Genomic DNA, 13,427 nt, shown 5'->3' with positions numbered 1-13,427 from the left:
CTCGCCAGCGGCTTGTTGCCCACATTTTGGTGGCACAGGTGGCGAGCATCCGGGATTGTATATGTTCCCGGCGTATCTCTGCGCACACACCTCAAGCCAGGTTCAGCTGCGGTGAATACGTGCACATAATTTTATATCTAGGTGCGTTTCGACGACTCGGTCTACAAAAAGAGGGATCCGCCTCCTGGTCACCAGGCGCAAAAGCACAAGTTTCTTTCCCGTTATAGGGTCCTGTTATTTAAAGCATTAATAATTACCTGATAGTGATAGTGAATGTGTTCTGACAGTGGCTGGGTTGACATGGAGTCTTGCCAAGTTACGCGCTAATTTCGCATATTGCTTGCGGCCCCCGGTTGCAGTGAAGGGTGCGTATGGCTATTTTTGCATACCGTGAGCTCTCTCGATTCCACCAGAATGCCGTCCTGCTTGTGAAAAAAAAATGAACGCATCCAACTTGAGTCGCTTGTATTGCCCGAAACCGTAGCCCGAAACCGAGACCGTCCCTCCGTTTGATTTTTGTAGTTATCAGGTTTGTTGCCCACAATGGCGGCACGCATATACGTGGGAGGACGCTCTGCTAAACAAGAGCTCACGTGCGAAGCGGCAAATTGGAAACCTCGATTGCAATGCGCGAACGCTTTCTATTTGTCCGCTATAACTTGCCTAGCGAGGGCACTCAGTCTTCCCGGGTCTCCCTACTTGACTCCAAGGCTAATGCTTATCTTATCCGTTGCAGCCGAAAGCCCTATCTAGAAGGAACGTGACATTTGGACACGGACAGATCGCTCTATCACCTCTGCTATAGTCGTCACCGCTGGTACAGCAACAGTTTGGGCTTGGTCGCTGCGTGATGCCAGACCTGAAGGAAAAGGTGGCATTGATCACTGGTAAGTCAAATGTTTTGTCGATCTTAAAAGCGGTAACATGACATCGGTCACGTGGGTGAAAATTGGGTAGGTGCATTCGGTGGTCGTTAGCCCCGCCGAGGTGAACTGACGCGCTAACGGGGATTCGCGAACGCTAAAACGGTCAAATCAACATTGTAGATAGAATGCACAGTTGGGCGGATAAATCTGAACGATGAAAAAAGCGCTAAACATGACCCCAGTCAAAAGACGAGGACAGGAGATATGCTCGCCTTGCCTTCGTCTCATGTTTCATGTCACGTTTCGTTTTATTTTCGACGTCAAAGTTAGGAAACACTAAATGGTTGGTTTTGTTTGGTTTATGGGGTTTAACGTCCCAAAGCGACTAAGGCTATGAGAGACGCCGTAGTGGAGGGCTCCGGAAATTTCGACCACCTGAGGTTCTTTAACGTGCACTGACATCGCACAGTACACGGGCCTCTAGAATTTCTCCTCCAAAGAAATTCTAGCCGCCGCGGCCGGGATCGAACCCGCGTCTTTCGGGACAGCAGCCGAGCACCATAGCCACTGAGCCACCGCGGCGGCGAAACACTGAATGAGAAAATACAAAGTATATTGAGAAATAATGGAGAAAAACTTGTTTAACTACTTTGAAAATAGCGTTGTACTGTTTTCAAAACCATCATAACTGAGCATTCAACTTGAAAAAACAACTATTTTAAATGGATGGCTGGGCCTCCGGTGAGGCTTTGCAGCATGTGCCGTTCTAGGAAGATGTCAACGAATTCCTGACTGTTCTTCGTGTACCGGCTTAAGCTTATAGGGACGCTACAGGAGAATATTTGGTCACACTAGACTAGAAGGCTTGAGTCCGAAAAAAATCAGGAATGTAATTTGCACCAAGAACAGAACTTTGAATATCCAGAAAAGAGCAAAAGGGCAGAGTGTGTAAAGACTCCCCCCCCCCCCCCCCCCCCCCCCTTCCCGCAGATTCTGGAAACTGCTCCATTCACGCAGCTCTATTTCGACGGCGATTGTCAATTGACGTCGAAATAGGAGGGAAGGTGCGTGGGAAATGCTGCCAAGAATGTGAATGATCTTTCCTCTGCCGTCCTGAGTTCTGACCGAGTATGAATTAGTTGTACGAGGTAGACTGAGAACCGGGAGTGGTGATGAATTAATTTGAAGGCCTAAAAAACGAAAATAATGCAGCAGCACTGCGGGCCGCCTTCAGGCTGCCGGTTGTGGCGTCCAGGCCGTGCCTAGTCGCGTCGTCCTCTGCCCAGGTCACCAGCCGAGAGAGAGAGAGAGAGAGGGAGAGAGAGTAAGCTTTATTTATAGAGTGTTTGAAGAGGAAGGCTCTCTTCTGGCGCAGGCGGGCTACTGTCGCTTGGTGGCCTTGATTTCTTGGATCTCGGCGACCTGGTCAGCTCTCTCTGTGAGCAACTTTTGCTGCCACAGGTCCGAGCTGCGCAGCGTGATCTCCCACTGCTCCTCTGTGGTTTTTCCGCTTAAAGGGTTTTTACTGGAGGCCCACATGATGTGGTTAAGATTGGCCTACTCTCCGCAGCGTTTGCATTCTGCAGAGTATATACCACGTGTCCCAGCTAAATGAAACCAAAGTTTTAAGAAACACGGGGTGTCCTAAGCGTCTGAAACCAAATGAGGGTTGTTTAGAGTCGCGTGACCTAGTCTACAGTATTTTTTTCGCTCCTCAAGGTTTACTAATTAGTTAAGCTTAAATAGCTAACTTTTTAATTATTGACTTGAGGAACAAAGTGCCAATGGAAAAGTTGTAGATCGCTTTGAGAAACAGCTTACTGAGACCTTTGCAGCAAAGTAATATTTACGTAAAGTAGTTTTTTTTCCGGCCTTTAACCATAACCCGCACAATAAGAAAAAGCTTCCACATGACAACCGTGCCACTTTAACGTGCCAAGGCCCGCCTTAAAGAATAAAATCTGTTTTATCTGAAGTCCTCTCCTCGATGAGACTTTGGGTGCACATTGGGGCTAATAAGTGAGCGAGCAGCTGGTCACGTGACAACTTTTTTTAAGGCCAATAAATGAAGCTACGTAAATCGTAACTGGACGGAAACAGCACTACTAGCGGTTTTTCGAGGCGATCTAAAACTTTTGCATTGACACTTTCTTCCTGAAGTCAATAATTAAAAAGCTGCCTAATTAAACTGAACTAAGTAATTAACTTTGATGAGCGAAAAAATACTCAAGACTAAGCCACGCGACTATGAACAACCCTCAGTTGGTTTCACTGGACTAGGACACTTCGCCTGTTTGTAAAGTTTGGTTACATTTAGCTGGGACATCCGGTATACCAGCCGAAGTTGGAGATTCGGCGCGGTGCTGGACAAAGCAGCCTTCCACTGCTGCGGACTGCTTAGGTTCCAAGAGGCAGTGGGTAAGTGTGGTGGGCAGGAGAATAGTATATGAGCGTAGTCGGCTTTTGGGCTGTCACATAAGCGGCAGGCCGGCGAGTAGGCTCCGGGGTGAAGGAGGGCAAGACGTGAGCCCTCAGGGTCTCTGACATCCTGATGGACCTGCCTGGCCGGCCGGCAAACGATGTTCTAGTTTGAGGCGCCGCACCGATTATTGCTTTACGCAGGTGCAAGCTGCGGCGCTTTCATTTAAAAACATGTCTACTTACTTGGCACTTCGATTCGCCAAGTCGCTGACGGAGCGAAAGTGTAACCATGGGGGGCGCATAATCTTCGCCTTTAAGAGCTGAAAGCGACAGCATCTTGCAGCGCTACCAGGAAGTCCACGGAACGCCATCGCCGGTTCAGCGAGACACCTTGCCCGTTGGACGATTCGAAGATTGTTTTTTTGAAGAAAGGAAATGACCCAGTCAGATACATTAGGTTGGGGCGACCTGAAAAGAAATAAAAATATTAAGCCCCTGCCTCCATCACATACGTACAACATGCTTAACCCAATTCGAAAATAAAAGAATAGGCCCGTGGGCAAATGATAATTTTACCACCCGTAGGCGGAAAAGTGAAAAGAATAGGGAAAAAGCTACCACAGCTACCCACAGCCGGGGGAGCGGGCCCGGGGAGACTCCCCTGATCTCCCCTGGGAAGTAGCGAGAAGGATGGGTAAAAGGGATGGGTTGAATGGTTGTCAGGAGTGGGTTATGGAATTGTGCTCTGACCCTGCAATTATCTCTACTCCATTTCTGGCCTGCTTGACCATAGCAGGGAGAGCATCGAGATTGCCCAATAGTGCGGCCCCGCTCACGGGATGTCCGACCACCCACCAAACGCAGCGGGCTCCGAGCGCCGAAAACAGGAGAACCTAACACGAGGTCAGCTAACTGGGGCCCCTCCATGACAGGGTTTGTTTCCGACCAGCCAGCTACTCATCATCGAGTGCTTTTCGCGGTTTTTCAAACACCGGAAGTATATGTGATGTGATCCAGCCAGTAGAAGTCCTAGGTTGTCAGCCTATCGGCCCACCGGCCCTCAGCACCATGACCTAACACCTCCGTGGGGACGCATCTGTGCTTCCAACAAACCAACCATGCACTTATTTTCTCCCCCAGCTTGCTCTTCTACTCAGGAGGGAGTGTTCAAGGACGAGCGACCGGGCCACAAACCAAGAACGTGGCTGAGGGTGAGATAGCCTGGGCCTACTCCACCGATACTCGATAACATCGATGGTTTTTGCCGGACGCTTCGAGGTCGTACTACGCCCCCATTCCTCGGCGTCCCGCAAAGGCTATTACAGCCCTGCGGCCGGCCGTGAAGCCGCTTCCCCGAGGCGTCGTTTTAGAGCCTGGCTACTGTGAACCCCCGCGCGGACCTGGTTTTTCCGTAACCAGAAACCGACACGTCGGTAACCAGACTTGCACGCCCCCGCGTGCGGAGGGAAGTAGCATGTATTTGAAAACTTTTTTGAATTTGTACATGCCTTCGGTGCCGGATTTCGTGGGTCCAACCTGGGTATAAACCCAGGCCTGCCTCCGCTCTGGCATCGGACCTCACGCGCGCGACTGGCCCTCACAGTCGCCTGGAAGTCGCTGCCACTCCCATGGGGTTTTGCATCCCCATAGGATGGGCAATAGTCTCACTTCTTTTAGTGGACACCCGCACTGCGCCCGATAATAGGAGGCCCCGATAATAGGTCTCCGCTTCGAACTCCGGTTGAGAGCTGGGCTCTAAGTTGACAGGTAAGTTTAAGCAGCACGAAGCGCCGTATAGCATGACACCGTCCGAAACATTCTGCGACGGACGGTTGGCATGATACGATTATTTCCGACGCGTGGTGCTGACAACTACAACGCCGACGGCTTTTCAACCGAACGAGCTGCATACGCTGTCGCCTAAATGGTCGCAAGCATGTGGTCGCAAGTAAAGCAAACCGCCGTCAAGTATTGATTGCTGAGATGAGCCTCGCGCAGCTACCCAAAGGTGTTCGTCATCCCCAGGCCGAGGAGATGTTGGTTTGTTGTTGCAGTGGGGTGGGCGAGAGCTCTCTTGTAGATTTTGCGGAGAATCATTTCGACAGCGTTCTCATCGCATTTGTGCAGGTGCAGGTACAGTGCCGAATACAGGATTCGGCTGGCTACGAATGCATTGGCCAGCCACAGGGCGTCTTTGCATCGCAACCCCCCCCCCCCCCCCCCCCCCCCGTTTGTTTGATACCTGGCGGACCATACGGCTCACCTGGTCCCTCACTTTGCGGAGCTTTTTAGCGTGTTGTCAATCTTGCGGTTCCTGTGTATGTAGAGTCCCAATACGCTTGCGGGTAGCTGCCTTCTGACCCGCCTCCGCACCAATTACACAACCCAGCAGGAGAAGCGGGTATTCCTGCCCGAGGCCTGGCGCTTCGCTCTGTAGGTTCGCCCCCTTCCCAATAACATGACAAAGGATGCCGACTATGGTCACCACCTCGCTCTAGCGGAGGCCATTTCAGAGCAGTAGTTGCACGATTAGGGGTATTTTACGCCGACGTGGCCTGTTCACACCATGGGGACTGGTACACGGCGGCCGTCGTCCACCAAAACACCATATTTCCGGGCCTCATCTTCCGTGCCCCCAGCATTTCATTCGCGGAGGAAGTTGCTGGCGCACTTGCAGCCGCGGATCCAGCGTCCCGAGTCATGATCCACCGACTCAAGGGGAGCTTGCCGCAATTTTGAACAGAGCCACATTCCAGCTCGTGCCTTAAAGGTGCACTGAAGAGGATTCTGAACATGTCTTTTTGCCGCGGGAACTCGGTCCACACGTTCCTAGCATTCTTAGAAACAGTGACTTATTGCCCTGTGTGGCCGATTTCCCCAATTAAAACTAATTAACGTCCGGCTCCAACCTTTTTTTTGAATTCTGCCTCGTACGGTGGGCGGAGTCGACCAACGCGTGGAGCGCCTTTCACCCAGTCCCGTGGAGGCTTTGCTTTCGCTTTATTTTGTTTTTTAGGTTTCCATGAATAAATAGTTTCATTCGCAGATAATATAGCCGCAAAATAAGCCCGAAGAAATAAAAATACGCGCGGACTATTTGCTACTACGGACTACTACGTATTACTCCGCGGATGGCAGAGCGGCAAGCCGCCACGATACTGGGTGAAAGGCGCTCCACGCGTTGGTCGACTCCGCCTACCGTACGAGGCAGAATTAAAAAAAAAGGCGGGAGCCGGACGTTAATTCGATTTAACTGGGGAAATCGGCCACACAGGGCAGTAAATCACAGTTTCTAAGAAAGCTCGGAACGTGTAGATCGAGTTCCCGCGGCAAAAAGACAAGTTCAGATTCCTCTTCAGTGCACCTTTAAAATTTTACATAGATGTGAGTACCGGGGTTTCCCAACTCGGCGCACCATCATCTAGGCCCCAGCACATGCGGAGATAGAGGAAAATAAGGTAGCGGACGCCGCCGCCCGCGCGCTTAACCACCGGGCATCGCCTCTCCCGCTGCCTGATCCGGCTCCTGATTTCATTCCGGCTACTACTTTTCGGGAGATCTCTCTCCTGTATCAAACCGCTCACGGCTGATGCCCACACCCCCCTGTAAAGGCCTCAAGAGGTCGGAGGAGCCTTGGCTTCTTTGCCTCTACACCAACGCTGTAATGTGCCCGGCAATACTTAAATTTCAATTCGGCCTTTTCGGGCGAGTGTCCACGCTATGGGGAAGTGTTTGCGGAACGTATCACACTGTGGGGGCATGCCCTGCCAATCCTGCTTTCCCACCCCATCCCCATCCCACCCGAGAGGACTGGGAGGCTGCCCTGCTAGGCTGCTCAACTCTCCAGGGCCAACGAGCCCTGGTGACAAGAGCCCGGGCCGCCGCGGAAGCTATGCTGGCGTTCGTGGCATCGGGTTTGTTGAGAACGATATGACGACGAACTACGACTGCAACTTGAGTCCCGCGCGTTTCGGCAAGGCGCCTAGCAGCGCTTCTACGTGATTTGCCTCTCCGCGCGTCCGTTTCACCGTACGTAGTATCAGCAGCGTCAGGTTCACGCGGCGTCGAAGGCGTTGGCTGTGAGCGAAAAATCCTGGAAGGATTAATAAATAAAAAAAACCGTAGCAAGTTGGTTGACTCCCAGGGATCTATGAATCTTAAGTAGGGAATGGCCAATTCCGCATGTATGGGCGTTAATCTAATAAGGCTATCGCGTCATACCCTTAAGGCGGAGCTTTAGTACCTCCTTCACATTTTTTCTAAATGGTATGAATAAATGTTTTACACCAACACACCGCCATCATCGTCCGCTTCATCTCCGTTCAAGCCCGACCAAAACGGCGATGCCAGAGCCAGGGTCTCCACGGTTTATTATTTTCTTATCTTGCCACCACAATACCGAAATTTGGGGCAGCATTTCGGAACTTCAAAAGTCGCGAAATTAGGGTTCGCCCTAGAGTTAAGTGCACGCAAGGCGTAAGAACCGCGCAATCAGGAACGGTTGAGGCGAACAAATGACTCTACTACCTTCGCGTATCACTGGAACTTCATTTCCTTTTTCTCAACAGCGCAACCACCGCTTTGTGCAAAGTGGTTGTAATGCCCAAGTACGTATAATCTATTCATCTGGTGTAGCTTCGTGTTTACTTTCAATTTCACATTGTTATGCCTTTCAGCTATGGTACTGTTGTAGATTAATGTTGGAAAGCTGCATGGCAGCTATGAGGAAAGCCGTACTGGATGTTTGAAGATTAATTTGGACAATTTCGCGGTCTTCAACGTGTGCTGACATCTCATACCTTCGCGGGCCGCACCAACCGAGGGCACATTTGTCTAGAACGCCCGAGCTGCGTGCTTCGTGCTGGGAAAACAGCTGTGAAAGCCGTAGTTGCCAGCAAGGGAACAAAAGAGAATGCGGCGCCAGGAATGTAACTGCACGTGTTCACCTCCAGCTGTTTGAAACCAGAGTTCTGACCAGATGTCGCGTGTGAATATCGGAGCGCGTCCACAGCACGCTGTTAGCGTGTTCTAAATGAAGAAGCGTTTCGCCCTCGGTACAGACACGCAGTCATTGCTTACGGGATTGGATCCCGGTCATTTCTGCGCACTTGTTTCTTCAGTTGATGTCAAGCCTGTTGAGCCGGGCCGCCCTCTTCATCTTTTCTCGTTGAAAAAATTTATTATTTTCATTAGCGGCTCTTTATTAACATAATAACGAAGGAAGGAGAGATGTTGCTAGCCGCGGCATCTACATACGAAACCTGAAGCGCATGAGCTGAGGCCATCCTGAGAAAAAGCAGAGGAAGAGGAAAATAAAGTGGAGAGTGATAGAAAGTATAGGGCTAGAGCGGCAATGTACATTGTATAAAAATAAAAATATAGAAAATAAATGTTGCCTCTGGCGCCCTCTGTTGGCTGCCAGGAGTTCTCCCCGCGCGGGTGCGCAAATAACTTGTTGGACGGAGCGGCCGATCGTGGCTTTCGTGACATCCTGCGCAGCGGCACTGATGGTTGTCTTTCGAGCGGAGACACATTGTCTGCGAGCGGGGACACCGACACATGCACACTATCGAAAAAATTTGGGCTAACACGGTTTCTGAGCTGAGAATTCTTCGCTCCGAAGGAACGGCTTCCCCCTTCCTGCTCCCGTTAAATCTGCTCCTGACGTGCATATCTCCGAGGTGTTACTTAGTGTCATTACTATTGCAAAGCTATTATAGACATTGAAAAATCTGGAAACTGTGCTTCACTTTGCAAAAACGCTCACTGATTCTGGGGCCCCGCGCGACAAGGCAATAAAGCGGAAAAGGGCGAGAAAGGAACTCGATGCTGCTTGTTGCAAGCAGCAGCTGTACAAGGCGCATTCTTTTGCTGTTAAAAAAATTTGAAAACAAAATTGCTGTTTTTGTAACCGTGCGTGCGAGGAGTGATCAGAATAGACTAGAAAACATCAGCGCATAGTATGAGTGCGCATGTCACACTGGTGAAGTGGTATCTATCAATCAACATCTTTTAATGGGTCGCGATCGCGTTAGATTGTTTAAAGGGATAGGTTTAGTTAGGTTATAGAACTAATAAGATAGGTCAGTCGGTTTTACGTTATTGGCACCCTACAGTCGGAGCGTGCTTCAGTCATCAACCTGACATTAGTGCAAGCATTTCGATGGTTTGAGGCTTGATGGGCGTGCTGAGCCCTGTGGAGAAATCTTTCGGTAAAACGCTCCCCCCCTTTGGTTCGGAGTCTCTGCTATGAGTGGAAAATGCTACCAGATTTCATGACCATCTGCAATCGTTTGCGCGTTTGCGCTGACATGGCCTGGTTTGGTTTTTGATAGTCAGTACGGTCTCGGTACGGTTTCTGGCGCCCAGCAGAAAGGGTGCCGATTTCGTACGTAGGTGCCGCTCTGACCTTAAACCTTGAAGCTCCCACGACACGCTGGTCGCTGCTCGCCTTTATACAGGGGCCTCGTCGGGCATCGGCGAAAGCACGGCCCTGCACTTCGCCTCCCTGGGATGCTGGCTCTCCCTCATGGCCAGAAACGAGGTGGCTCTGCAGAGGGTCGCCGAGGACTGCCGTGCTCGAGGGATACCCCGGGACAAGGTAACGCGGGTGGCTCCGTCACAGTGAAAGACTTAGGCTGACGCTGAAGGTTACGACCTTGTGCTGCTGGCTTGTAAGCCTGCTTAGCTATGAATGCCAACTGGAGCTTTGAGGACAGGCTTGAAAAAAGGTTGACGACGATACTCCCTAAAGCAAAATTTGAGCTCCTCTCTGTAGGTGTTTTCATTTCGCGATATACTTAGCTAAATAATGGAGTGATACGTGTATGTATGTACCGTTAGAAAACACGCTTTATTTTCCACGGACATCCTCTATTCAAGTAGCACTCAAAATAGCTACTACTGGGGCTAGTTGGAAATACAATCTTGAAGGTATTGGTGAGCGCTATCACAATACGGAAAGGGACGAACACATATGACGAAGCGCTTTCTAACAACTGTTTATTCACTGAAGAAACATGGCTATATGCACATATTGACGTCATATCATACACAGAAGAGGGAAGGGCGCACCGCGCTGGCAGGAATGATGTGAAGGATTAAAAGAAAAAAAAACTATCAACACGTGCGCTTACAGCAGCCGAAGATTACTATTCTTGACGTAGGTTAATTCAGTTCTCTCTAAAGTCACCAAAGGCGAGCTGACGCATTGCTTATCTTTAGCAACATGCAGTGCGAAAGCTTCGTTAATTTCACGTTCCCGTCTGTTTCTAGCCTGATCTATTACCTTGGTGTTTTTTAGAAGTGGTGTGCATTTACAGTGTACGCAGTGAGGTGCCAGATTCCCGGATTTTGCGTGTTGTTCACATGATCTTTTGTGTTCTCTAAGCCTCTTGTTAAGGCATCTGTCCGCTTGCCCTACGTAGGTTCGTTGACAACTAAGCGGAATGCTGTAAACGACGTTTTTGTCACTCTACATAGCTGAATTCGTGCTTGATGTGGCACCCAGGTTTCTTTTTGTGGTCTTCATTCTCGTTGACCTGTTCACACATTTCAATTAGCTAATTGGGAGCTGAAAATCCCCTTGAACTCCGTACTTGTTAGCTGTCCTCCTTATTCTGTGGGAGATGTTATGAATGTACGGCATCACAACAGGGCGTCCCTCATAGCTCGTTTCCTTAGTTTTCTGAGACCCAATAACTTCTCTTAGTAAGCTTTCAGCAATGCCGCTAAGTAACTGCTCCGGATAGCCGCTCGCCCACAATCAGGAGATCTGTTAATCAACGCTGTGAATTTGTGAGTGGGGGCAAGTTTTTTTTTGTACCTAGTTTCAGGCAAGACGCTGCTCAAACCGCAACAGCGGTTTTTCTGCCCTGGGCTTGTAAGCCCAGCAAGTGTGGTTTTCGCTGCAAGTCACCAGCAGGTCTAGGAATCTAATCTGACAGCCCTTTGGGGTTTCTGAAGTGAACTGAAGGTCAAGAAAAACTATTTTTCATTCATTAAGAATACCTTCCACGTTTATGGAGTCAGTTGGGCTGTTGGGAAGGCAAAGCAGGTAATCATCAACGCACCTAAAGCAAGTCGAGATATTATGCGCATTTAGGGTGCTCGATATCCTCCGATTACCCTGTGCCAAAATATTATCAGGTAGCACAGGCGCCAAACAAGATCCAATACTTATGCCTCCTTTTTGCAAATTGATGTGGTGGACATGTACTATACCATTCCACGGAGCGCCGCCTTGAAAGCTGTGCAAGAAAGTATTGAATACTTCGGAACTGTCAGGTTTCAAAACCATTGTGGAATGAATGTTAACTGCTTTCTCGAATTGATTGAATGCTACCTTTTCTCCTTCTACGTAGAATTTGAAGGTGAATTGTTTTTGCAAAAAGGAGGCGTAAGTATTGGATCTTGTTTGGCGCCTGTGTTGTCTGACAATGGGCTGCCGCAATAGGCGCACCACTCAAGGCTCCGCTAATTGCCATTCTTTAAATAATTTCTTCAGTCACTAAATCATTCCCTTTCCTAACGGCGGGGTTGAGGTGTCAAGCGATATATGAGACAGTTACTGCGCCTTCCCTTTCCTGTAAAACCACAATGGTCTGTATGGTCTGTTTGCAGGTACTCGTTGTTCGAGGCGACGTGTCTGTCGAAGCAGACGTGGAAGCTAGTGTGGAAAAGACGGCGGAACACTTCGGAAGGATCGATATTCTCGTAAGTTCCTGTCCTGACATAAGGAATGAGAGGTGTCGATAAACGCCTAAGGGCTTGTTCGCTCGTCACATAAAATCGGGGAACACGAAGATATGCACCGGTAAGCTGACGTGGCGGTTCTGCTTACCCTGCTCGGATTCGGACACTTATGAACAAATACAGAGCACCCTTTTCCAGGCCGGAAAGTATGCGCTTTATTTTGCAGAGAGCTGTTACACAAAATTTCGAGGGTTCCGGTGTAGCTCGACCTAATAACTTGATGACTCCTTGCGCCACTAATTTATGTTCGTACTAAGGCCTCTAAACTGTCGCGCTGGTCAATTCGGCTGGTTAGGCGATGTGGTGTGTAGACCTCGTCAGGGGCTCAATCGCAGATCAGTGTGAACAGTGCAGCAACGTTTGTGCACGCCAAATGCCTCTCTCATCATCCTTTAGCTCAAGCGTGTCTTAAGATAAATGCCGCCACTTTATCTCAGCACACTTCCAATTTCATCCACCATGACTCCCTGCGGTGAACAATAGATTTCCTTGGAACTTCTCTTTAGCCGTCAATCTATTTGGAGTCGTCCGATGCCTGTCCTTCAAAGTGGTATCGGAAGGATTGCCTGTATACTTTCTATTTGTAGGTTAGCCGCAGAACTTGAGCCCCTATCTGTTTCTTATAAGGGTCCCTACTTTTTATTGTAGCCGCCGCGGTGGCTCAGTGGCTATGGTGCTCGGCTGCTGGCCCGAAAGACGCGGATTCGATCCCGGCTGCGGCGGCTGAATTTCTTTGGAGGAGAAATTCGAGGCCCGTGTACTGTGCGATGTCAGTGCACGTTAAAGACCCCCAGGTGGTCGAAATTTCCGGAGCCCTCCACTACGGCGTCTCTCATAGCCTTAGTCGCTTTGGGACGTTAAACCCCATAAACCAACCAACCAACCACTTTTTATTGTTACCTGCTTTGTACGTTGGGAAGAAACTCGGTCAAAAGTATCCACCAGCGCACCTGAAACAGCGCCCTGTTTCTTCGTCAGAGTTGTGTCCCAGTCAAGAGATTGACGATAATAAAATGGTAACAACACGATATCTGGGTAGAGGAGGTTCTGCTCTGATGTCGGGGACGCATAAGGTATTGCGGTCAGCCAGAGTTACGCGTATGTCTGAGCCAAGCTTGCAAAACTCGTGCCAACTGACTGCAATGGGGTCACTGTAGAAATGGCTTAACAGAGACCCTTCAAAGTCGTCTCCACTATATTCTTTTGCAGTATCTTCAAGACCCCAGCCAACGTGATCTAAATATTCAGACACAGCTGGGTTTTTCGAGTTCGCTAATATTCGATATTAATATTCGATTACTCCAACATTAATCGATTATTCGATTATTAATGGAATATTAATCGATTATTCGATTATTAATGAAATATTAATCGATTATTCGATTA

The 13,427-nt window shown here is 49.4% G+C and overlaps 1 protein-coding gene across 1 annotated transcript in view; it reads left to right on the top strand.

The window, feature by feature from the left end:
• The first annotated feature begins 736 nt into the window (after nt 1-736).
• The window catches only part of LOC149361163 (uncharacterized), a 47,815-nt gene continuing 35,124 nt past the window's right edge, over nt 737-13,427 (top strand). The window contains exons 1-3 of the mRNA XM_089572599.1: nt 737-887; nt 9,749-9,888; nt 11,910-12,002. Of these exons, the coding sequence (XP_089428725.1) occupies nt 851-887; nt 9,749-9,888; nt 11,910-12,002 (270 nt within the window). The 5' untranslated portion in view covers nt 737-850. The remainder of the gene's footprint in view (nt 888-9,748; nt 9,889-11,909; nt 12,003-13,427) is intronic.

The sequence above is a fragment of the Amblyomma mixtum genome, chromosome 2 (assembly GCF_055824585.1).
Source record: "Amblyomma mixtum isolate Tamu chromosome 2, ASM5582458v1, whole genome shotgun sequence".
NCBI classification, from domain to species: Eukaryota; Metazoa; Arthropoda; class Arachnida; order Ixodida; family Ixodidae; genus Amblyomma; species Amblyomma mixtum.
The sequence above is the reverse complement of the archived record's forward strand: the minus strand, read 5'-3'. Positions and strand labels throughout refer to the sequence as shown.